Here is a 25,176-nt window from a genome sequence, read left to right as displayed (position 1 = left end):
TAGACAGTAGAGTCATTTTTCTTTCCTTCCTGCACCATCCCTCCTCCTCCTCAGGTGAGCCTACCGGTGAAATTTAACGGAACGGCAGGCATCCAGGTGCGTACGCCCGGTAACCTGGCTGACCTGGCCGCCTACACCTCCCTCAAGTTCTACATCACTCTACCGGACGCCCCGCGATCCAGACGGCAGGACAACGTCACCAGACAGTTTGTCTTCTACCTGGGAAACAAAGACGTAAGCAAATTGTATTAAATTGCATTTATTGTGATTTCGTACAATTAAAAAGGAAAAGTAATTTAAGTGAATTTTAAGTTTGGTTAAGTTTACATACTTGGTGGGATTACTAGGATTTGTAGTTCATCACAACTATGGTTTTCTGGTATTTGTAGTCCAGCAAGGAGTTCCTGGGCATGTCATTGGAGGGGAAGCGGTTGCGTTGGTTTTTCAACATTGGAGGAGACACAGCTGATGTCGTGATGGAGGAAGATGTCATATCCAAGGACGGATTCAACAGCGTGATGCTGGAGAGGTCAGTCACAAACACACACACACACACACACACACACACACACACACACACACACACACACACACACACACACACACACACACACACACACACACACACACACACACACACACACACACACACATGCCTTTTTTGTGCGCTTGGTTGACTGTGTGTGTGTGTGTGTGTGTGTGTGTGTGTGTGTGTGTGTGTGTGTGTGTGTGTGTGTGTGTGTGTGTGTGTGTGTGTGTGTGTGTGTGTGTGTGTGTGTGTGTGTGTGTGTGTGTGTGTGTGTGTGTGTGTGTGTGTCTGTGTCTGTGTGTGTAGGATCCTGCAGTACGGACAGATGTCTATGTCCTCCAACGATGGACAGAGAGAAACCAAGGCCAAAGTGGAGGCCGGAGGAGACAAGGGTCTGCTCAACCTGTTAACTGATGACACTGTGTTCTATGTAGGAGGATACCCTGACACCTTCAAGGTAAGGAGAGAGGGCTCTGTGTGTGTAAGATGTGTGTGAGATGTAAGCCCTGCGTTCACATACAACTCTTTTGGAGTTAAAACTCATTGTAATATCTCAAACACAAATTCTGTGGGCCCACATAATCAGTCACTAATCCAATATTAATGGAACAACTCCAAAACAAATGATGAATTCTCAATTTTATGCGCTTCCAGTTTAGTTTTTTTTCAATGTTTATAGATATTGACTTAACTATGGATTTACACTGTGCTACTGGCATAGCACCAGCTCAGTGGCCTTGTGGTTAGAGTGTTTGCCCTGAGACTGTTAGGTCGGGGCTCAATCCCCGGCCGAGTCATATCAAAGACTATAAAAAATGGTACCCAATGCCTCCCTGCTTGGCACTCAGCACCCTGTACTGTAAGTCCCTGTGATCAGTCTCATATCCATGGGGTGTACTTGTACATCAAGCTGCCTCACGCTACAGAAACAGGAGATAGTCTTCTGACCTATGGGCCACATGGCTCGGGAAGGCTTATATACTTACTAGTGTAGCACAGTGTAAATTCTATTTTTGGGTGGAATTTCCCTTTTATGGCTGTATTTAACCCGCCATAAAGTTCATAAAGTGATCATATTCCTCATCAAACATATCCCCCTTGTAGTAACATGCTGTAGTAAGAGATGGTAATAACATGCGTTCCTCCCGTACAGCCTCCTCCGAAGCTAGCTCTGGATAACTTCAAGGGTTGCATTGAACTGCAGTCTCTGAACGAGGACGTGCTGAGTCTGTACAACTTTGAGACGATCTTCCAGCTCAACACCACCCAGGACAAGCCATGTGTCAGGTCAGTGGAGGATGTCATCTGGTCTGGTGGTGGTGGTGTTGGTGGGTGGGTAGGGTTGGGATCCGGAACTGGGGGAACCTTAATCAAACATTGAGGAACGGGAATCTCCTGTTATTCGAACAAGAGACAGGCTTGCCTAGAATTCTTGATTGAATGTTTAATCTGGCAATATCTTTCAATTGCTGCGTCCTGCACGGTCATAGACAAAATATCCCCAGACAATTATTTAACCAAGAGTCGGGCGTGCCAGAATTCTTGGTTAGATTTGAAATCTGGAAAATATCCATCATTGACATGCAATGGGCTGCCTAAGATAATGTGAATGAGCCCAATTGAATATGGGTGGGGGGGGAATATAGGAGAAGCTCCGTACAAGGCCCCTACAATGTCCCTTTTTACTGTATGTAAACTGTCATGTTGCAAAAATGAAATTAGCAGCAGATAATGTTAATAAACAGGTGTGTGTGTGTGTGTGTGTGTGTGTGTGTGTGTGTGTGTGTGTGTGTGTGTGTGTGTGTGTGTGTGTGTGTGTGTGTGTGTGTGTGTGTGTGTGTGTGTGTGTGTGTGTGTGTGTGTGTGTGTGTGTGTGTGTGTGTGTGTGTTATCAACAGAGGGAAGCCTGGCTCCCCACAGCCATGGGTGGATGACGGGGCATATTTCGATGGCAGTGGTTACGCTGAAGTGGTCTTCAAAGACGAAGTCAAGATCTCTCGCTTCGAGCAGGACGTCAAACTACTTTCGCAAGACGGAGTGCTGACCCTCCTGATGAATAAGGTAATGAACAACACGTGAGGGTCACGTTTTCATTCGCTATACCGCTTCTCGTGACTCATTCGTTCATCTTGTTTCATTTAGGCTGCTCATTCGGTTATGTAGTTAACCATTGATTGACTTATTTAGTCTGATCCTTATTTATTGATTTGCAATTTACTTATGCATTGATTCATACATTTTCTCATTCATTCATGATTGTCCCATTTCCTAATTTAATCTCTCATTCATTCATGAGGTTATTCAATGTACTTCATGTATTCATTCTGATTAAATGTCTATAAAGCCTTCATGGATTGTTTCTTATCTCGCTCCCCTCAGACCCAGTACCTGTGTTTGGCTGTTGTCAAGGGCAGAATGAAGGTCTACTATGACTTGGCAGGCGTTCTGGTGGACTTAGCGCCTAAAGACCCTCTATCATCTTTCCTCAAGATCAGTGATGGAGAAAAGAAGGCTGTGAGTCAATCAGTTGATATATTACACAGACAACTTGTTGTGATTTGACACTTTAAGAAAATGTAATTGAATCCGACCGATATACCCATATATGGAGACTGTCAGTCCTTGTCCCATGCCCATATGTGGGCATGCCTCATGTTGTGCCCATATATGGAGCTGACTGATTAATTTGCGCCTGATGCTATGAGGACACGTTGAGGTTAGACAACAACACCCTCCATATTTGTGCGTAGCTGCATTGGGAACTCTTTATATGGTTATGGCTGAGTAATAGTGACATGAGCGCCCGCCCGCCGGTCCTCCCTTGAGCCAATTCTTATATAAGATATATATATAGTATTTTATATGTTGTTGTATGACAGTGTCGCACAACAGTAGTGAAGATAGAAGGGGCGGCAGTGGCTCAGGTGTTAGAGTTAGAGTTACTGTCACTGAACCCCTTATTGCTCCCAATGAGCAGGTTGGTACCTTGCATGGTTTCCTCCGCCATCGGTGTATGAATGTGTGTGTGAATGGGTGAATGTAATGCACAATCATTGTGAAGCGCCATGGATGAAGGAGCTATATGAATGCACCATTTATCCTGTCAACATGACTTTGTGTTTGTGTGTTTCAGTTGGAGATAATCATCATGCGACCCAGACGCTTGGTGGTCCGGAATAACAAGAACACTCTGTTCAACACTTTTTTGTCTGCGGACATCCCTCTGTTCACTGGAACATACTACCTGGGTGGAGTACCTGAGGACAAGATGCCCAGCAAGTGGGTGGTGGACACACACACGCACGCACGCACACACGCACACATACGCACACACACACTAATAAGACAGTACTAATAAGAACTCTCTCTCTCTGTCTCCAGTTTGAAGTCCATGTTCACCAAGCATGGTTCTGTGAAGGGCTGTTTCAGGGATGTCAAGGCACGAAGTAATCACATTGACCTCAAGAGGATGAAGACCTCCGGAGTCAGCTTTGGATGTCCCAATGACCTACTGGTACAAACACACACACACACACACACACGCACACACACACACACACACACACACACACACACACACACACACACACACACACACACACACACACACACACACACACACACACACACACACACACACACACACACACACACACACACACACACACACACACACACACACACACACACACACACACACACACACACACACACACACACACACACACACACACACACACACACACACACACACACACACACACACACACACACACACCAGGGTTGTCATTTGGGTTCCAGGGATGGCAATTGCCACCGTCTTGCTTTTGAATTTAACCTCAAATTCAATTATTTTATGCATAATTACCTCCACCTCTGAATGTTTTTTGCAGATTAATCAGATTTTAGATAGACACTTGTTTTCTTTCTGCAACCATACATGCATTAATCACTTTAAAATTGGCCTCTCTATTTTGGGCTTATCAACATTAATTTTTTTTTAAAATATATATATAATTTCTTTTTCTGTGGTAATTTTTTTGCCACCTTATACCGTTTTTCATGAAATGACGCCTCTAACACACACACACACACACAGACACACAAAACACACAAAACACACAAACGGACACGCATGATCATCCCTATACAGTTAAATATGGGATGATCATTTAACTCCTGAAAGCGTAAACATTTCTGGTGTGTGTGTGCATGTCAGGTGGCCCGTGAGGCTCATTTCTCAGGTCAGAGCTATCTGGAACTGGAAGCAGCCGCGTCCAATCCAATCCCCAGCCTCAGGAGCAACTTCTACACAGGCTTTGGATTCAGAACCGACCAGAAGGCTGGACTGATGTTCTACCACCAGGCAAAGGTGAGGTAGAGCAGGGGTTCTCCAAACTTTTTAGTGCGAGACCCAAAAGATACATGTGGTGTCTCCCCTATAGTGTAGTATAGGGGTGTCGCCTTTGGACCACAAGGTCATGGGTTTGATTCCGGGCACTGCCAACTTAGCGTATGAGTAGCACGGCTTGGGTGCGGCAAGTCGTGTGGTAAGTACTGGGAGCTGATGGTAGGTGTGGTGGTCCACCTCAGCAATCCATCTCCCAGGGGTCTAGTGCATTGTAACAGGGACAGACTCCCGCGTTATCTGCTGATACCGACAATAAGCCTCTCCCGACCTACTTATTATTATGGCGTCTCCCCGAGACCCAAAATTACAAAAACATATATTTAATAGCCCTATTTAATAGTGAAAATAGCCAATCTACAAGCTCACAACGCGTCGACACGTTGTGAGCTTGTAGGTTTGCTATTTTCACTATTTCTGTCTTTTTACCTTTTTTTATGGAACTTTTGTTTAAGTTTTCAAATCTGGTTTGAATAAAATGATAGGAAATGAAAGAAGAAAAAAAAAAACAGTGTTTGGGAAACACTGGTGTAGAGAGGCTGAACACTAGAGCCTTTTCTGTTTCTGTTCTTTCCCCCGTAGTTTATCATTAATTAATTTGTTCACTCTTAAAATGTCCATTGTTCATGCTTTCTATCCCTCAGGATGGACTGTGTCAGGTGTTCCTGGATGAAGGCCATGTTGTAGTGCGAGCAGGGAACAGTGAAATCAAAACAACAAAGACCTACAACGATGACAACAGTCACTATGTAGCTCTCTACAGCAACAACAATGGGTGAGATTACTGTGCACAATAACACTGCAGTATTGTATTGTATTATTACACAACACTGCAGCATTATACTGTACTATCATACAATACTACATGATTACACAATAATACTATAATGTTGTATGATCCAAGATACGTCTACCGATAGTTTTACATTATATTATAATGTTGATATTGTTAGTGTGTCCATGCATTCCTCATCGTGTGTTGTATGTTGCCCCTCCCCACAGCATACGTCTGTATTTGGATGACACGCTGGAGAAGGCCAAGGACGGAGGCAGGAACGCAGGCACTGGACGCAACCTGATGCCTGCAGAGGGAGGGGTCTTCCTGGGTGGAACTTCAGACGGCGTCAGCAGCAACCTCACTGGCTGCATCAGCAACCTCTTCATCAAGAGGTAATGTTGGAGAGAAGGATGGACAGGGAGAGAGGGGGAGATGGATGGATAGATGGATGGATAGACACATGGATAGATAGATGGATAGATAGAAACATAAATATTATCTATCTATGTCTTACACTTCTATGTATGTTGGTGTTCCAGAGATACAGATGTTTCTCAGGAAGTGTGGAACCTGCTGAAATTCAAAACGAACGTCAACGTTCCTCTGGACTGTCCTGCTGCCAAGAAACCTCAGCAGATACTGGCCTCAGCTCCCAAACAGAAGAATAACAAGGTATGTTAGAATACACAACACCACTATCTTTACAGATGAAAAATCCTTCAACACACACACACACACACACACACACACACACACACACACACACACACACACACACACACACACACACACACACACACACACACACACACACACACACACACACACAATTTATACCCACAAGAACCCCAAAATACCCACACCATCTCATACATGTTCATATCTCTCTCTCTCTCTCTCTCTCTCTCTCTCTCTCTCTCTCTCTCTCTCTCTCTCTCTCTCCCCCCCTCCCTCCATCTTTACAGGGAAAGAACAAAAAGCCATCAGGTTCCCGTAGTCGTAATACCAGGGCGTCATGCCAGGGGGAGCTGTCTGCACAGGAGAGTGGAGCCACACACTTCAGTGGATCTACAAACACCTACCAGAGATATGACACACTGCCCAGTGTTTTCAGCACCATGTGAGTACCGCTGAAATACAGAAACACATAAGAACCACTTTGATCCACACACAGTCAACAGAGAGCCCTAAGAAATCAATTAACGGATCCCCTGAGCACAAATGGGTTGCATGAAAAAAGTCAAAATGACACTCGGGGTGTTCCATGGCTATGACTAATGCTCACAACTCGCTTATTAATACAGATATATTACTAGGTCTGCCTTTGAGAACATACAACTCCACGATGAATATAGCAAATATCAAGTAATATTATTAGTTAATAATAGGTTTAAAGGAGTAGTTCACCCAAAACATTACTTATTTTCTATCAGTTACACACCCCATGTAGCCTTGAATTCATGACGATTTTTTAGTTTTTGACACATTCCTTTGAGTCTTATACCGGATACATTAGCATCTTTCCGCCGGTAATCAAGTTATTGTGTATAAAGAATATTTTATATTTATTTGTACTCTCTCTCTCTCTCTCTCTCTCTCTCTCTCTCTCTCTCTCTCTCTTTCTCTCTGTCTCTCTCTGTCTCTCTCTGTCTCTCTCTCTCTCTCTCTCTCTCTCTCTCTCTCTCTCTCTCTCTCTCTCTCTCTCTCGCGCTCTCTCTAGTCCTCATATCTCCATGTCTTTGAGGATCAACTCCTCTGATGGTCTGGTGTTGCACGTCGGCCAGCCCGGGGACGGAGCCATGATGTCGCTGACCGTGTCAGAGGGACACCTGCTGCTGTTGGTGGACGGAGGGAAGAGGAAGGTCAGCCTGCGCAGCCGCAGGAAGTACGACGACGACCAGTGGCACACGGTGAGCGAGGCCAGGGTCATGTGGTCAGGGTGACACGGTGGTTTGTCTGTTAGGCCAGTTTGTAATAACACATTTTATGCGCGTGCGTGCGCGCGAGTGCGTGTGTGCGTGAGTGCGTGCGTGCGTGTCTCTAACTACTTATTGATGGTCTCTCTCTCCTTCAGGTGTTTGTGAAGCGTGAGGGAGAGAAGGTCAGTCTGATTGTGGATGGGATCAACAGCCAGTCTAAGAGGGCACCGGGAGGAGACAAGATGCGTCTCTCTGGACCACTGTATGTGGGAGGACTGCCACACACACTCATGGTAATATTTCATCATTATCATTAGTTATATTCACCTGTTTTTAAAGGGGGTACTTAGTGGCAATCATAATGTTTGTGTGATTTTTTTTTGGACTGTTCCAAAGAAGCACAAAACATAATTTAACTCTGAGAGTGTACAAATGTAACCAAATTGCTCTCAGAGTTACAAATGGATACATTAACACTGGATTGTACTGTGCAGATTGTACTGTCTAGAATTGTACCTCACCACAGAATATATATTGTACTATGCACTACGGGCTTATAAGCACATATTCCACTGAATCTTGTGTACTGGATTCAAATGTTTTTCTTTGTGTTGTACCTCCAGAGCCCAGGGTCTGGTGGGTTCGTCGGTTGTGTCAGAGACCTGGAGCTGAATGAAGCCCCTGCAGGAAGCCCCTCCCACAGCCAGGGGGCAGTGCCGTGCTTCCAGAACCCTCTGCAGCCAGGAGCGTACTTCTCCAGTCAGGGGGGACACATCGCTATCGGTAAACACATCAATGTTGACTCTATGATAGCTGTCCTGCTATCTTCTATGTACACAGCTTTGTACCATAGCTTTCCTCTGTCATGTTCTGGATGTAAACTATAACAGCGATTCTCAACCTGTGTTGCCCACTGGTTGGCCGTAAGGGTATTGCAAGTGGCCCCCCAAATAATGTCTTAATTGACTAAAACCTTGAAAAATGGGTTTTCATTGTGATACTGATAAATAGCAACTAAAGGTATACTACATTAGTTCCATTGCTCCAAGGATGGAACACAATCGCTTGATTCATCATTAAAAGAAACTTGGCCCACCCATCTGACCACTTAACACGGCAGCCGTATGCTGTGCTTATTAGTGAGCTAATGACGCAACGCGTCGATTTGCTATTTTTGGCAAGTGACAAGTGTTCTCTCTCTCCCAATCCCCCCTCCTTCCAGATGAGTCGTTGGTTCTCAGCCGGGATATCGAGATCCATATAGAGATTCGTCCCATCTCCGACTCTGGGCTCCTGCTGCATGCTGGAACATCATCTGACCAGCACCTCACTTTAGTCCTCTACCAGGGACAGGTAGGATCAACCTTTTCAACCCATCCTTGAGAAAGCCACGGTGATCTATGACCTTTAAACGCTGATATAATCTGACTCCATTAAGAGTCGGAGATTCCCTGTCAGACTTTCTGCCTAGTTGGATAAGGATCTTACAGATATCGGGATTGAGCAATAGTCTGATTTTCCTTACTGTCTGTCTGAAACATAGCATTAGCCTGGATTGTACCCTGGGTTTTTATGACTCAGTGATGACAGAAGAATGAATTCTCTTGATACCAGGGTAGAATTGTAAACAGTCTTTACAGAGGACCGTTTTCATTGAAGATTGTGTTCAACAGTTGTTTTTAAAGAAAGAAATGAGAATTAATCATTTGAGTCATCTCCTGAACTTAACCTGAAAAAACTGTGTGTGTGTGTGTGTGTGTGTGTGTGTGTGTGTGTGTGTGTGTGTGTGTGTGTGTGTGTGTGTGTGTGTGTGTGTGTGTGTGTGTGTGTGTGTGTGTGTGTGTGTGTGTGTGTGTGTGTGTGTGTGTGTGTGTGTGTGTGTGTGTGTGTGTGTGTGTGTAGGTAACGGTGTCAGTGAACAGTGGTAGTGGTAAGTTCTCTACCTCCTTCACCCCTGAGGAGTCTCTGTGTAATGGACGCTGGCACACTGTTACTGGTAAGTTGTAGAGACATGTTAGAATGCACTGACATCATAAAGGCAGACAGCACTACATGTACTGTATGTAAACTATTGATCGATCAGCAGACAATTAACCAAATTAAATTTTAGTAATCGTGTAGTAGTGATGTATCATGTTGTAATTTCTAATGCGCTATTATTTACAGCTTCACCAAAATATGAATGTGTATTTTTGTTCCTTGCGTGTAGTGGTGAAAAAGAGCAACATTCTTCAGCTCCATGTCGATGCAGCCAGTGAACACAGTGTTGGCCCCAAACAGAGCCGCTCTGCTGGAGCCAAGGCCAAAGAGACTGTCTACCTGGGTGGAGTACCTGGTGAGTATACACAGATGACAGATTACACACACACACACACACACACACACACACACACACACACACACACACACACACACACACACACACACACACACACACACTAGGGCTTTCACGACTCGAGATTTTTACTGGTCGGCTAATTTCGACTTAAAAAAATAATAATCTCGAGATATGTGAACTACAGACACACACACACACACACAGACGGACTCACATTTATAGTAAGATGAATAAGTCATTGAAGAAATATAGTAAGCAATGTTATACTGGATTAAGCTGGAAATACAGTACATAGTTTATTGCGAACGCGGGAGGAGGCGCGGCGAAGCCGCGCCTCCGACCAAGTGGAGCTTACTATGTAACCCTGCTTGGGTTGTGTCTCTGTGTGCACTGCCTGTGTGCACTGCCTGTGTGCAGCTCCTCTGAGATAAGTAAATGTCCAATTTAGACGTACCATACATCAAATGAAAGGTCTTTGAAAACTGAACACACCTGTCAAGGTTGCGTTTAAGCCCGCCCCTTCCCCCGGAAGCCACGCCCCGGAGAAGGCTCCTAAAAACTCCCCATTGAAACCCCATGTTAAATGAAAAGTGCCCGAATCGCTCCCAAACTTTTTCTACCCCCCCTAAGTGGGGGTCTACGAACAAATACATCGGGCTCGGATTTTGGCTCCGCCCCCCGGAAGTGGGTGAAACAGGCACTTCAAACACTTTGTTGAATTGTTCAAAAACATTCCAAGTTTTTTTTTTGTGAATTTGTATTTTTCTAAGATGCTCCTTTTAACGCAGATTTAAAAAAAAAAAAAAAAAAAATGTATTGGTTACTTTTTTTTAAATATTTTTTTTCATTCTTTTTTTTCTTTTTTTGCGTTCGCTTACCGCGTTCGCGCGTCTTACTTGTACAGTGTGTGTGTGTGTGTGTGTGTGTGTGTGTGTGTGTGTGTGTGTGTGTGTGTGTGTGTGTGTGTGTGTGTGTGTGTGTGTGTGTGTGTGTGTGTGTGTGTGTGTGACACACGACCATGCACATACCTCAACTTCTGAAATTATATTAAAGGTACAGCACACTATTGATTGTATATGAATGCATTCACACATAATGAACCCCTCTCTAATGTGCTGTTTCTCCGTCGTCCCACTAGATGGCGTAGTTGTTCCCGATCTGCCTGTTGGCCTGCCATCGTTCCACGGGTGTGTCCGCAAAGCATCTCTCAACCAGAGACCCGCCATGCTGTCCAAACCACTGACTGTCCACGGTGCTGTAGGGACACAAGGCTGTCCCAGCATGTAAAACATAATTCAGCAGCACAAACAGGACTGTCCACACGAGTGAACGCTGATGCATACATGCAGTGTACACAGACAGACACATAGAAAACATACAGTCACACACAAACATGCACTGATATACTGCCATTTAAACACACATATAGATATTTGACACAAAGACAAAGTCACACATGCTGTGCTACAGTGCCACACTTAAAAGACTCACAGGTACCCATCAAAATACACTCATATTCAAAGTGAACCCCGGGGGTTCCCAAACTTTAACATGCCAGGGAGAGCTTCTGGCTGCTGCCCCGCAATGCGAAATGGCTTTAAAGCTGATCTACAAGCTCATAATGCATCGCATCATGACACATTGTGAGCTTGTAGATCTGCTATTTTGAAAAAGTGTCCTCTCCTTTCTAAGTGGCCCCCTGGCACTTTGAAAACCTGTGCTCTACCCTACTAATGATAATGAATAAATGTTGGTCTTACACACACTGTCCACAGAGACATACACACCAGCTCTCGTCCTCACAGTCCCTTCCAACTCCAAATCTGTGTAAAGAAATCCTTGGTGGCGGGTGTCTTATGTTACTGTAGCTAATTTAAGAAATATGTATATTTATTTTCTATATTGCAGAAACAAATGTATATTTTTTATTTTCCTGTCTGTCTTCACCATATTCCTGGTTTCGTTTGTGGAAAACAATGATAAAGTTGCGTGACGATCTTGATAACTTCTACTGAGTCGGTACACTGTGAAAAGCGTGAAATGTTGGCAAAATGTTCAGGCAATGTGAACGGGATCCTGTGTAACTGTCCCTGATGCTTTGTGTATAGCTGTGAATGTGGAGCTCTCTTTAATGCTTTTATTACAACAGGTGTGAGTTATTACAATTTAGCAGAACCACTTACAAAGTGCAAGATCCGAGTAAATGGCATGAATCCTAGTTAACAAATGACAGGGTAAATGGTCAAAAGAAAACGTTATTGTTGTGAGTAGGTACATTAATTGGTGTTAATGTCCCAACACAAAAGTCTAAGTTAAAAACAAAATGACACATATTTGGCTTTAAAAGTCTATTATAGTCATAATTCTTCACAAACATTGCCCTACAATAATGCATCTGTATGTTGCCCATGTATCATTGCCTTAATTACCCATTGCATATGCATTCCCTAGAAATTGCTCAACTTGATTAGGTTTGTTTCACAGATGACCCTGAAAGATCACCAAACACCAGCATCCTGCCAAAAACCTACTACCCCCTTTTAACTGACAGAAGATACGTTGTAAATTGTCAAATGCCAGGAATGTATTATTATCATTGAAGAATTCTACCAGTATTTTTCAATACTCTTTCTGATTATTTTTTTTGGGGAGATACTAGTTATTTTTGTTTGTGACTGTTTTGGAGTAGAATTTGTCAAGAGGCTGTGACACAAACTGATAACTCCTAATTTCAAGGTTACCCTTATCCTGCGTTCATCCATCATCTGTTAAAACATGCTTTTTATCTACAAAGTCCCCTTCACTGTCACAGACCCACCTAGTTGCCAAACGAGATCTGACCACACTATATGAAATTATATAGAATTGCACATTTTATATATTTTAGTATAATGGGATGTACTGTATATATGAGGGGTTTTAAATCCCAAACAATAGTTGTCGACAATAAACTGTTGCTTTGCTGTTGGCTTACCAATAGCAAAGATGCTGAGAGTCTTCACAGGAAAACATGGTGGGAAAGCAGTTTTTCCTTGAAGCTAGGTTTTCATTAAAACAAGAAACTTAAACCCCTTCTTTATTCTGACTTTGGGAGTTTTAATCTGTTTTAGCCTTCCTAAAATAACGTTAAGTTCATATTTGTTGCTTTATTTGTATCCCCTATCATCCTCCAGTGCTGAGGTAAGGGAAGATTGTAGTAATGTAGGTGTAAATGACTTAGTTCGACTAAAAGTTGAGTTTAAGTGAAACAAGTACATTTGGAAATCCCGTTTCTGATCCTGAGAAGTTTACTTTCCTCCATTTTATCAGATGGATTGTGATGCAATCAAATCTAAAACCACAAATGATTATTAGCCTATGACACATTTTAAACATGATTTTTGTTGACCCATAGAAATGTATCACATTGCAATACATTGCCTCATGTCTATCAGGGACCACAGAGGGTGAAGCCTGTGTTAAAGAACATTTAATGTCCATGTTCATTTAAAGCTGCAATCCATAACATTCACGTCTTACCTGGGATTCAAACCCTTGTCCCCCACGCAAGCACTGACATTTTTACTGTTGAACTACAACAGAGCTTGTTTGGGAAGGCGAGACATTTCCCTTTGAATTTCATGCAATACCTCGTCAGCCAATAAAATGTCTCAATCGGAGAGCAGGGAGACCACATACTCTACCATACAGATTGGTTAAAATAACTTTTTGGGGGATGGATTGGAGCTTTAACAGTAAAAACACAGTAAAAACAAATAAGCTGTCCTGTCCGCCCACCCTTTGTGTTGTAAACTGTCCAACCCTCCCACACCCCCTTTGTGTTAAGTGTATTTTAAATAAAGATTTTTCATATAACTTGTCTGATGGTTGTCTTATATTATAAACATGAAGATTGCTGCACACACACACATCACCCCTTTCTACACTGGCTTATCTGACCTTTATCAAGACAAGAACAATGTGTTATCTTACATCAAAACCATTTGAAATTAGACATTTGTTTGCAAATGCATTTTTTTAATCAAGATTAAATCACTCACAAGGCAGAGAAAGTGTCCCGTATTAACAATACTGTCTCTTCAGACTAAAGCAGTCTGTATTATAGTATGACAAAGTGGTAAGTAAAACAGCAAGAAAACAACTAAAGACACTAAGGCTCAAACCCATGTTAGACCCTCTTGGAATCCTCAAAGTACTCTCTCCTTGGCACTCTTATTTTGAAGGCAAGAAGAAAAAAAGAAAAAAAGAGACCCCTAATCTATTTTTGAAAATCAAATAAATGGGAGATGCCTTTTCTTTAGGCAGCCACATGTTGGTTGTGGGTTTTTACCAGTGTACTCCATCAGCAGGCTGTTTGAATGTTTGCAGTATCGTCTGTCCTAGGAAAGAAAGGGGCAACAACATGGCGCCCACTGCCAGATGGCATTCTTACACACTTGCAGCCTAAGCATCTTGTAGAGTTTGGTAGCAACATTGCACCCATTAGTGAAAAATTTTCAAACTTAATATACTGAGGGCTCTATGGCAAAGGCAGGAGCAAAGAGAAGGTTAAAGAGAGGGGAGAGGTAGCACAGAGAGCCTCTTGAGGAGGGGTCAGTTCTAATCCAGACTCATGTCCTCATCATCATCCTTCTCCTTAGAAGCCCCTCCCTTACTGTTCTCCATGGCTTTGGCAAATGCCTCCACATCTGAGAAAGAGAGAGAGAAACAGGAGTTAATCAGTGTTAAAGCCAATTTAGTTCTGCTTTAATTTGATTAATTCAGATTGGACACCTGTTGTCGCCCCCGCTGTTTTGGCTACCCAAAGGTGACTGTCATAAGTGCTTGCTGATGTAATCACGCAGTACATTCGCGTTTGACAGGAAGTAATTATGATTGGACTTTTGACATAAAATAAATACATGTGTGTCTATGAGTCATTTCCCGTACAGCCGATTGTCTATTGTGTGTCTATGCCTCATTACCTCTGTTCCCTTACAGTTGATCATCTCTATTCTGTGTGTGTGTGTGTGTGTGTGTGTGTGTGTGTGTGTGTGTGTGTGTGTGTGTGTGTGTGTGTGTCTCTCTCTGACCTCCTTTGTTAGCAGCCTCCACGGCCTCTGGCGGAAGACCAAACTGATTCATCAGAGGACCCAACTGGCCTGAAGCCAATGCACTGCTGAACATACTCATAGACTGATGGAGGGACAGTGGGATGAAGAAAGGACAAGTTATTTAGAGGACATTAGTGGTAGTAATGGAGACTTGAAACTTGTAACGCATGTTTGAATACAGTGATTGTTGATACTGTGTGTGTCCCTTGAGTGCGTTTCCTGTTGGAACTGTGGTGTGAGTGTATTACCTGTTGGAACTGTGGTGAGGACAGTGTGTTGTGTATCTCTTCTGGGTTCTGTGGTAGAGACTCTCCTGATGGGAGGAACGGCAGCAGTCTCTGTTGCACCTCAGCATTACACAGAATAGGAGCCATCATCTCTGGAGTACACACACTGGACAGGTCCACTGCAACACACACACACACAGGACTGGTTTAGTTCAAGCGACGGGTCTAGACCCACATCTCCCTCTCAGTTATTTGAGATCAAATAAAGATTACATAAAGAAGTCCTCCTTCTATTGGTTTCCTGCTTTCTTCCTTCTGAGACGACCTTCCACCCATTTCCTTCACTATCTCCCCTCCTTTCTCTCCCTCCCGCATCCTCTGAGCAGTAGCAGAGATGACCAACACATCTATGAATACGGTCTCCTTCTCTTATTCTATTCCTTACACCTCTACCACCCTCCTTTCTGTCTGTCTCCCTCTCTCTCACCTCCTGATCCCGTTGCGCCAGCGCTAACCCCAGCAGCAGCAGCTGCAACAGAAGGTACGTTCATGGTGGCCAGTATGCTCTGCAGGTCACTGAGCTGGATGGGCTGGTTGGAGGCGGGGCTTCCCACAGAGGCAGGGGTCAGAGGAGTCTGGGCAGAGACTGGCAGGAAAAAACACAGAAGGGTCAGGAATTTAGTAGCAGAAATGCACAGATTAATTTCACTTTAATTTAAAAAAGGGCAATGTCAAGCCCGATTTATGATTGGTTGTACAACAGTCCCACGCGCCTTAAGTACCAGATTGACGAGTTTGTAGATCGGCTATTTTTGGCATACGATTAAGTAAGGCAAATTGGCAATGGCAATTGCCATTGCCAAGTCATATTGCGAGCAATATGACTTCAAATCAATATCACGATTATTTTAAACATTTGCCTATGAAAAAAAAGGGGAAATTGTGAAAATTGCTAATCTGCAAGCTCTGCTATTTTCTCTATTTTTGTATGCCACCATTGTACAACAACATAATACAGGGTTATATGGTTAATCAGACTAATCAATGTAGCCGATAATAAAACATTGATTAAAACATTTTCGTGTCTATATAAAAATAAAATAAACCTTGCTTCTCAATTATTCGGTTACAAGTCGGTTATTGGTTTTAAATATCAGTTTTAATATATTTCCAGTTGATTGCCCAGCCCTAGGACAAAGTATGAATGGTGCTTTCGTCCCCATACCAGGTGTAGAGGGAGCAACGGCAGTGGGGGAGGTGGTAGAGGCAGCGGGAGCAGCCGGGGTCACTGGGGTGGTTGGGGCCTGGGTGGAGCTCAGCCGGGGAGCTCCACCTGAGGACGGAGTGACTGCTGCCGACTGACTGCGAGAGCTAGAGGAGGGGAGGAGAGAGATGGGGCGGGGTATAGTTTATATTGTGAGTATAGCATAATGAAAGTGTGTGTAATACATTCTAGGAATAGTACATTGCATTGCCATGGTCCCAATCTCTCTACAAGATCAAGACGTGTGTCTGTTGAGCAGCCAGCAGCTGAACACCTCTGTCTGATATAGAGCTGCATGTGCACTTTATAAATGTCTAAATTGTGATTGCAGAATGATTTGTGTGGTTATGTGTTAGCAGGATGAGACAGTATGCCTGCTATTACCGTGTGTCTGTTCATGTGGATCATCATCATCATAACCTTTATTTCAACTCGGAGTACAGTTGAGCCGAGATACAGAACATAATAATCAACAGGGATATACATTTATATACATCAATATTAAATATATGAATTAGGGGACAGAGAAAAGTCAAACATATTCAAAGATGACATGTCTTGTGTGAAGTTACTTGATCATGAGACTGGTTTTGTGTGTTTGTGTGTGTGTGTACAGTATGTGTGTGTTTGTTTGTTACCTGGATGAGGAGCTACTGGTAGCTGCTCCTCCACTACCCAGCAGACTAGCCAGGCCTGGTCCTGCTAGAGCGCCAAGACCTCCTGAATAGACATGTTCGTCAATGTCAGTTTGACAAAGGTTCAATAGCACTTAATAAAACACTCTGGACAAGCCTACAACTGTAATGTCAACTGAGTGAATCAAATGTTCTCTCTCATGTTGCGTTTGTTTGCTGTGTATTTCTGTATGCACCCGGTCCCACACGCAGCTACTCACCCAGTCCACCTAGCCCAGACGGTCCAATCAGCTGCATTAGCTGGTTGTGGCTCATATTTCCCAGCAGGCTTTGCAGGCCCCCCTCCCCTCCGAGGGCAGAGAGTTCATGAGCGCCGCTGCCCCCGCTCCCTGGAGCTCCTGGTATGGGAGGGTTGTTGAGGTATTCATTCACCTTACGACAGTGGTCCTCATCCTTGTCCGTCTTGGGCTCCTGGTGAGTGGTTCATAGAAACATGGATGGATTGTTCAATGTTCACATACTGCAGTATGAGTCAGTTAAAAAGTTTCAACTTGATATATATGTATATATTTTAAATGTTATGTTTATTTTTATATGACAATACAAACTATTTTTATTTTACTAACCTATTTGTAGGTGGTTAGTAAAAAGTTAATTAATTGTTTTTAGATTACCACTTGCAATTTGAAGGGGACAAATTATAAATTGTATTTTTTGTCTTAACATCCTGAAGAAAAATAGATCACTGTGATATTCTGGCAAAGGCAATTTAATGTATTTTTAGACACAATTGTTAAATGAATTGATATTTGCATCTTCAATATTGACACTGAACATTCATGTTTTTGGTTTCACGCAAAAATACATTAGACATGCATAGTACTAAACTTTACTGCCCATTGAAAACTCTGTCTGAAATCATTTCGAGACTCTCCTCTTACCTGCATCCAGAAGAACAGTCTTTTGGACCCGGCTTTGAACTTGAGAACATAGACCCGTCCTGTAGTGCACTGGTTCACCCTCTTAAACTCACAGTCGTCTGGGAAGATGATCAGATCCTGGGTAACACAAGTCAGGAGACAGGACGACTCATTTTTTAAATGAAGCTGCTTCCATGGACTACAACACAATGTATGATCTTTCATAGAATATCATAGTAATAATACAAAAAGGAGTGTACAATAAGCTGTAATATATACACACACACAATAGATTTTTGTACCATTTTTGTTTAAAGTCCTCCTTTGTGTATACCAAATAGCATATAAACATACATATTTTGGTTACATTGTGTTTCCTTCCTTAAACATGTACACACAGTCAAAAGGAAGAGGAGATCCGAGCACTCAACAAATGTGGAGGAGAATTCTATTCTATAAAAAATGCCATGTAGACAGTACTCACATCGTCTACATTGCCAGTGGTCCGGTCCTTCCAGCAGAAGTGAATGAGGGAGTCGTCAGACTGCTGGACGTAGACGGTGCCTTTGCGTTTGTCGGGGTTCACAGTACTCCCTTTCAAGGTCATCTTACCAGCACGGAACTCCACCAGATACTTACTGGAGGTTCCCCTGGACCCTGACGCCAAGCTAGGGAAGAGAGCGCCTGACGACATCTTTGGATCTCAGCACTGACAAGGACCAAAGACTAGAGGAGAGACAGAGGGAGCGATCTTGTTTATAAAAACATCACTTGTATGTGTCAGTGGTGGAAAAAGTATTCAAACTTTTTACTTAAGTAAAAGTATCAATACTGCAATGTAGAAATACTCTGTTACAAGTAAAAGTCCAGAATTAAAAAAGTATTGATATCAAAAAGGTACCAAAAGTAGAAAGTACTCATTATGCAGAAAGTTTTCAAATCTTTTGAAAAGAGCAGATCTACAAGCTCACGCGACGCATTGTGAGCTTGTTTTCAAATGGCCAAAATGTATACAGGGTTGAAGTGGTTAATGAATGTTTTGTAATATAATAATAATAACAATCTACAAAGTAACTAAAGTTGTCAAATAATTGTAGTGGAGTAAAAAGTACAATATTTGCCTCTGAGATGTAGTGAAGTAGAAGTGAAACTGGAAATACTCCAGTAAAGTAAAAAATACATCAAAATTGTACATAAGTTCAGTACTTGAGTAAATGTGCTTAGTTGCTTTACAGCACTGGTTACTATGGTATGATGTGTTGGGTAATAAGACAGATTTATTTTTTGTATTTGTTAAAAGACCATTTTTTTGTAGAACAATAATAATCGCACCACCATTGGAAAACATAAGACAGACCAAAAGGCAAAGCAATGACAGTATGATAGCAAGACAGGGTCCAGCTCTAATGAAATTGAACGGAGGACTGTCTGTATCTGTGTGCAAGATCCTTTTTCTACTCTGGACATAGTGTTTTATATTTGTTGATAATATTGTATTCTGGTGTTATTTTTATGCTATGTTGACGAATTGAATACATAGGACCACAAAGGAAACAAGTCCCCAGGACTTTTTTTGCGTTACCCTTTTAGCTCAAATGTCTGTCTGACTGTACTCGTGCTGTTTACATTTCTGTCTAATAAAGTATTCAATCAATCAAATACACCAGAAAATAATTATATTAATTAATTATGGACCACAGACCACTGATCACGGTGAAAGGAAACCAAACGAATTAACTGAGTCTACTGAACACGTTAATTGGTTAATTAGAATTAAAAAGTTGTATTTATTTATTTTTACTTTAAACAACAGTAGCGTCACATACTGAGTTAGAGTAGTTGCAGCTGCTAACCAGTTAAAACATGCTCTACACAGTCATAGGTCGACATGCTAACGTTAGCCCATGACTTGGCTAAACTGACAAATAACAAAGCCAGGACGAAACTCATTTACTTGGTCACTCTGAAAAGAACAGCATTATTAAATAATTCTGTTAACAAATGTGTACTTTAAGGTATTTTCTTTAAAGTTAAGCAACAGATTTATTTGGAGCAAATACCTGAAGTTTTGGTTGAGAAGTAAGAGACAAAGTTCTTTCGATGCTGGCGGAATAAAGTAGCTGACTTCCGGTCTTTCCGCTTTGGGTCTTCTTCTTCGTTGGTTATTTTTCGGGTACGCGCATATGGCATTACGCTGTCATCGGGAGCGAGCCTACGTTGTTTGTTAGCCACAGAACGAGCGGAAGTGACTTGTATTACTTTCAAAGTAAAGTGAGTTTGGAATTGGAATTTGACAACAAATCGGTTTGTTGACATATTCCACAGTGCTGTGAGAGTTATCAAAATTGATTGATTGAATACTTTATTTGACAGAAATGCAAACAGTACGGGTACGTACAGTCATACACTTGGGCTAAATGGATAACACAAAAGAATCTGCAGTGGATGCCATCACCACCTTTCTATGGGAGAAGTGTAGCCCTAGAATGTCTGTGATCTTACATACATTTCAAGTATTCCAAATACACAGTCATAGATCGCTCTCGAGGGGCGACTTGAGTGACGGACCGAATGTACCCAAACGGTCCATCACTCAAGTCGCCCCCCCTAGCTCCCTACAGAAAGTCGTCCGTGTGCAACTCGTGAAAAAGTGGGGATATTTGACTAAACACACGTTTTCTGGCAGAACTTTCAAATGGATATGAAACTAGAGGACAAAATATGACTCCAACTCTTAGGAATTAATTATTGGGTGAGTACAGACGGAGTTTAGAGCACTTTTATGGCCGCGCAGATCGCCACTACACAGTGGGGCTCCGAGAGCGATCTATGACTGTGTATTTGGAATACTTGAAATGTATGTAAGATCACAGACATTCTAGGGCTAGGAGAAGTGAGACTTACCTACCTCCCCCTTTGGCCTCCTGAAAGATGGATTTTCAGGCAGCCAAATAACTCACCGTGTAGTGGCGGGTCAACCAGAAACATTTGTTCAACAAACAAATAAATAAAAACACATTTATTTGTTTGTTTATATTTATTGGCACAAATTGTTTTGATTCCGGGGGTCTTTTCTACAAGTGCTCACGAATTATGCAACATCTATTCTCCATAGTCTTTGTTCTTCTTTTTTTGTAATCACCCTGAGCTTTTATGTTTAAAGGTAGGGTAAGTGATTTGCAATTATTCAAATAATTGCAAAATGGGTCTATGTTCTGATAGTGCTCGTTACTATAGAGTGTCCTGTCCATATAAGGAGTCTCCATGTCTCTACAGCTCTTTATAAAACAGAAAATGCATTTTCGTTTCAGTTTCAGTTTCGTTTCCAATTTTATCCAATCAGGATAGAGAACTCAATCAGGATATAGATTAAACAAGTGAAATTGGAAGTGATGACACTAAGAAATGAGCAGGCAAAATTAGAACTGGAACACTATAAAAATAAAGCTTAAAAATGGGTACTTTCTCCTGATTGGCTGAGATTTTGACACCTACCAGAAAATGTATTTTCTGTTTATTAAAGAGCTGGAGAGACGGGGAGACTCTTGTTACTGAACAAACACTCTCTAGCAATGATTACTATCAGAATATAGTGCTTAAACCTTTAAAAAAAAATACTTTTTGTTTTAACCCAAAAATATCACTTACCCTACCTTTAATGTATTCACCGGAAGTCTTGTGTGTCTTGGTGGTTGCCATAACACTTGTAAGCGGGTTGTAATGACTAGCGGCTGACCAGGGATTGACGGCTCGCTCCCTCTCCACAGTGTTTAGCCTGTTAGCTCACTAGCTTCACTACGTTGCAGTTTGAATGGTTTAGTGGCGGAAAGCAGAACTCACTCGGCTCTCTGTCTCCACTGGGGTGAGAACTACAACAGTCCAAAACACCGAACCAACAAACACTGCAGTGCACACAGCTCCGTAAAGCACCGACCACAGCGGCCGACACAACGAAAGGTAAGAAAACACACAGTTGTCAGCCCGGGGGCCAGCTAAGCAGCTTCGCTTCGTTTTGTTGTCCTTGGATTAGTTAGCGAGCTAGCGGCTATGGCTATAGCTAATTCAATCCATGGGTATGGTTAACGGTTTACTGTAAGGTGGCTAGGGCTGCCCTAACCAATATTAGGATGCTTGTGTGTTGGCTCCCTTTTGATGCGATGGCTGGGAGAGATTATCCTCCGCTTTAACCACAGGTTTGAATCTCTGGGTCGACCGTTATTTTCTAGTTCATTTCAATCACCAATGGGGAGCCAAAGGTAAAGATTTCCCAACCCAGAAAGCTAGTGACTGTATTCTGTACTGTACTGTACTGTACTGTACTGTACCAGTTATTAAATGGATCGTGACTAATGTGACTGTCCAGTCTCCACTGAGTTAAGCCGTGTTGAGATCCACTAACCAGCGACGCTTGGAGTAGGTAACTACGGGATAAATCTGGATTTATCCCGTGGTATCCCCTTGGAGCCAGCAGCTCGCATAGTATTGCAGCATTGCCGTTAGTTATCACCCTAGACGTCTAGCTTTTGGGGTTGTTGCATGAGACAGACAGTTGTCAGTGCAGTTTGTTTGTCTGGTAACTTGTACACTACAGCCTGTGAGGAAGGACTTAAAGAATATAACAGTGCTTAGTGACACATTCTGTTTTGATCTCCTGTTCTGTGATTAAATAATTTATTTAGATGTGTGTGTGTGCCTATGTGTAATTACACCGTTATTGAACTATCGCTGAATTGTGTTCTATTATCTTGTTATGCTTTCTCTTTTCGTGGCCTATGCCTATCCATATACATGCTGTATATTATGCATCCATTATTCCCCTCTGGTATGGTTTGTCATATCTCATCATTAATTTATCAAGTATCATCACCATCGTAGTCACTATCATAGTCTTGTTGTACTCAGACAGACAGAGGGAGCGAGCAAAACTTGATTCTAAAGGGCTGCTGTCTCTTCCTTCATTCCTAATGTGCTCTGCCAATGGACCAAGTGGAATGGCAGGTGGTGTGTGTGTGTGTGTGTGTGTGTGTGTGTGCGCGCGTGTGCGTGTTTGTGTGTGCGAGTCCGTGTGTGCATGCACATAAGAAAGAGAGATAGAAAATAGTATTCTTCACTCTTGATTGGCTAGAAACCTCATTATGTGAGAACCTGCCAGAGGCTTAAACGTCTTCTCTGCCTTGTTCGAGATGAGAACCAGTTGCCAGACAACAGGCCTGTTTTCTACAGGAAGCCACAGTGGCCTGTGCTGTTAGCTAGATGTCACATTTTTACTGCTGAGACTGATTGCAAAATGCTGATAGAAAGATAAGTACTCACATGATCCCCATTAATGACGTGTAAAGATCTAGAACCACAATTCTGTCACACTGGGCAAAAATGTCATTGCATATGATTCAATTAACACTTAATATAAGTGTCAGTGTGTGTGTGCGTGTGTGCTGGGGGGGGGGGTTCTGCAGTTTCAGCCAAACTGCATCCCATAGCAAAATTATTCCCAACCTTAATACACACTTATATTGAACTCTTTAGGCACACCTAATTATTGACAATTCATAAATGCATTATGAGGTCTGAGGGAGATGCCAAACTACAAAGACATGGAGTATATTATGCATTGATGCTAGTCTCTTACACAGACTATCTGTCTCTGTTAAAATCCTTTGCAGAATCAGAACAGCTTTATGGACCACATACTGTATAAAATGGAAGTATGCATTGCTGGAGCACCGTGAATCATCATGTGACTTCTGTCAGAGCCAGCTTATCTGTGCTTGAGCATAGAGGCTGATGTGTGCAGTTGTGGATGAAGATAATATGTGCTGCCTGCTATAGCCTGCTGGTCCTCACCTATAGTCATGTAAATGCCAGAGTGTTTTTGCCAGGCACTGAGGCCACAGGCAGCAAATAAGGATGCACACATAATTAACTAAAAGAAAATCATTTTATTTAATAGAGATTTTAGTTTAACAAATGCCAAATAAATAGCAGCAATCCATGGGGAATCCATGGGGGCATGGATTCCCAGTCGGTTGGTTCAATTCCCAGCTGGCCGGACTATTTGCTGTATGTCATTCCCCTACACTAAAACAAAAAAGATGATACCAATTACCAAATAAACTATACAGGAATGTTACACAACGTGGTGCCAGGAAAGAGGGGATCACAAGACTACCAGAATAGGGCCACCAGGTTTTATACAACCTGGAGACAGTGACCGGCTGCCTCCAATTCCTTGATGGCCTCCACTGCTCCAACCAACCAGGAACCAGCAACAGTGAAGGAAAGCACACATAAGCCAATGCAGAGGCCCTGGGGCCGTCACAGTCACTAAACCGGGCTATGAGTAAACAGACTAATCAATAAACCAGTTTAAGTCTCAGATGGGATATAAATTGGCACTGTCACTAGCCTACACAGTTTCTGCCAAATATTTGTCAACAGTAGGATTCATTTGAACTAAAAAAGGATATTTGGTGGTAGCCTATAAAATTAATGTAGTTAGTTAAAATATAACTACAGTAACAACCAGCAGTTGGCTGGTACACGCCAGTTATACCCACAGGCCATTTAAAGTCCCAACCCACAGTCTCCCAGTCAGGCTGCAGAAACTTAGACCGAGTGTTTTCTGCTAAGTTGCAGCATGGTATCAGTGGTGCTGTCACACACCCCTATGAACCCAAAATATCTCTCAGTGGGAGTTTCCCTTGGTTGGGCTGACTGGTGGAGAGCTGACCTCCCACAAAGAACACTGATTGGTTGTAGAATAGTTTGACTGATTTGAGTCAGTCAACTAAACTTCTCCAGGACTCCTTACTGCTGCCTCCATCTTCTCCTCGTCATATTACAGACCTCAGAGGTAGTTAAACATTGAGTCACACATTGTTACATTTTAACTTCGTACTGTACATTGGTATGATGGTTCCATGCCCCTGGGCCCTTCTCTTAGCTCTGTCTTTGATCCTGCTCTCTTGGCCAAGTATCGCTTTTAAATGCTCTCTGATTTATTAGTTAGTTGGTTAGTTAAGTCTTTTCCTACGAGCCACTTGGCCAGGTAATCAACCATCATTT

The 25,176-nt window shown here is 42.5% G+C and overlaps 3 protein-coding genes across 3 annotated transcripts in view; 2 read left to right on the top strand and 1 right to left on the bottom strand.

Moving 5' to 3' along the window:
• The window catches only part of LOC308097484 (laminin subunit alpha-5-like), a 103,898-nt gene extending 90,077 nt beyond the window's left edge, over positions 1 to 13,821 (top strand). Inside the window, 20 exon segments of the mRNA XM_080445277.1 lie at positions 55 to 234; positions 390 to 529; positions 836 to 986; positions 1,683 to 1,816; positions 2,428 to 2,590; positions 2,909 to 3,043; positions 3,663 to 3,808; positions 3,911 to 4,043; positions 4,749 to 4,901; positions 5,582 to 5,712; positions 5,940 to 6,107; positions 6,255 to 6,387; positions 6,681 to 6,835; positions 7,436 to 7,625; positions 7,790 to 7,927; positions 8,258 to 8,417; positions 8,857 to 8,987; positions 9,537 to 9,630; positions 9,844 to 9,969; positions 11,111 to 13,821. Coding sequence (XP_080301403.1) covers positions 55 to 234; positions 390 to 529; positions 836 to 986; positions 1,683 to 1,816; positions 2,428 to 2,590; positions 2,909 to 3,043; positions 3,663 to 3,808; positions 3,911 to 4,043; positions 4,749 to 4,901; positions 5,582 to 5,712; positions 5,940 to 6,107; positions 6,255 to 6,387; positions 6,681 to 6,835; positions 7,436 to 7,625; positions 7,790 to 7,927; positions 8,258 to 8,417; positions 8,857 to 8,987; positions 9,537 to 9,630; positions 9,844 to 9,969; positions 11,111 to 11,259 — 2,910 coding nt within the window. The 3' untranslated portion in view covers positions 11,260 to 13,821.
• Positions 13,822 to 13,968: 147 nt separating this feature from the next.
• LOC308096831 (proteasomal ubiquitin receptor ADRM1-B-like) lies at positions 13,969 to 20,257 on the bottom strand. Its single transcript, XM_080444301.1, has 10 exons — positions 20,172 to 20,257; positions 18,596 to 18,837; positions 18,133 to 18,249; positions 17,452 to 17,662; positions 17,195 to 17,276; positions 16,518 to 16,663; positions 15,780 to 15,938; positions 15,314 to 15,471; positions 15,045 to 15,147; positions 13,969 to 14,660 (listed from the first exon to the last, which is right to left on the bottom strand). Exons 2-10 carry the CDS (start codon positions 18,803 to 18,805, stop codon positions 14,572 to 14,574), a joined length of 1,275 nt encoding a protein of 424 aa, XP_080300427.1. The 5' UTR covers positions 18,806 to 18,837; positions 20,172 to 20,257; the 3' UTR covers positions 13,969 to 14,571.
• A 1,574-nt stretch (positions 20,258 to 21,831) lies between these two features.
• The window catches only part of dnajc5ab (DnaJ (Hsp40) homolog, subfamily C, member 5ab), a 31,402-nt gene continuing 28,057 nt past the window's right edge, over positions 21,832 to 25,176 (top strand). Inside the window, exon 1 of the mRNA XM_080444195.1 lies at positions 21,832 to 22,068. The gene's annotated coding sequence lies outside the window, so the exon portion shown is untranslated. The remainder of the gene's footprint in view (positions 22,069 to 25,176) is intronic.

Source organism: Gymnoscopelus braueri (assembly GCF_963280865.1).
Source record: "Gymnoscopelus braueri genome assembly, chromosome: 12".
Lineage (NCBI taxonomy): Eukaryota > Metazoa > Chordata > Actinopteri > Myctophiformes > Myctophidae > Gymnoscopelus > Gymnoscopelus braueri.
Note: the sequence above shows the minus strand (reverse complement) of the source record. Positions and strands in the feature narration are given on the sequence as shown.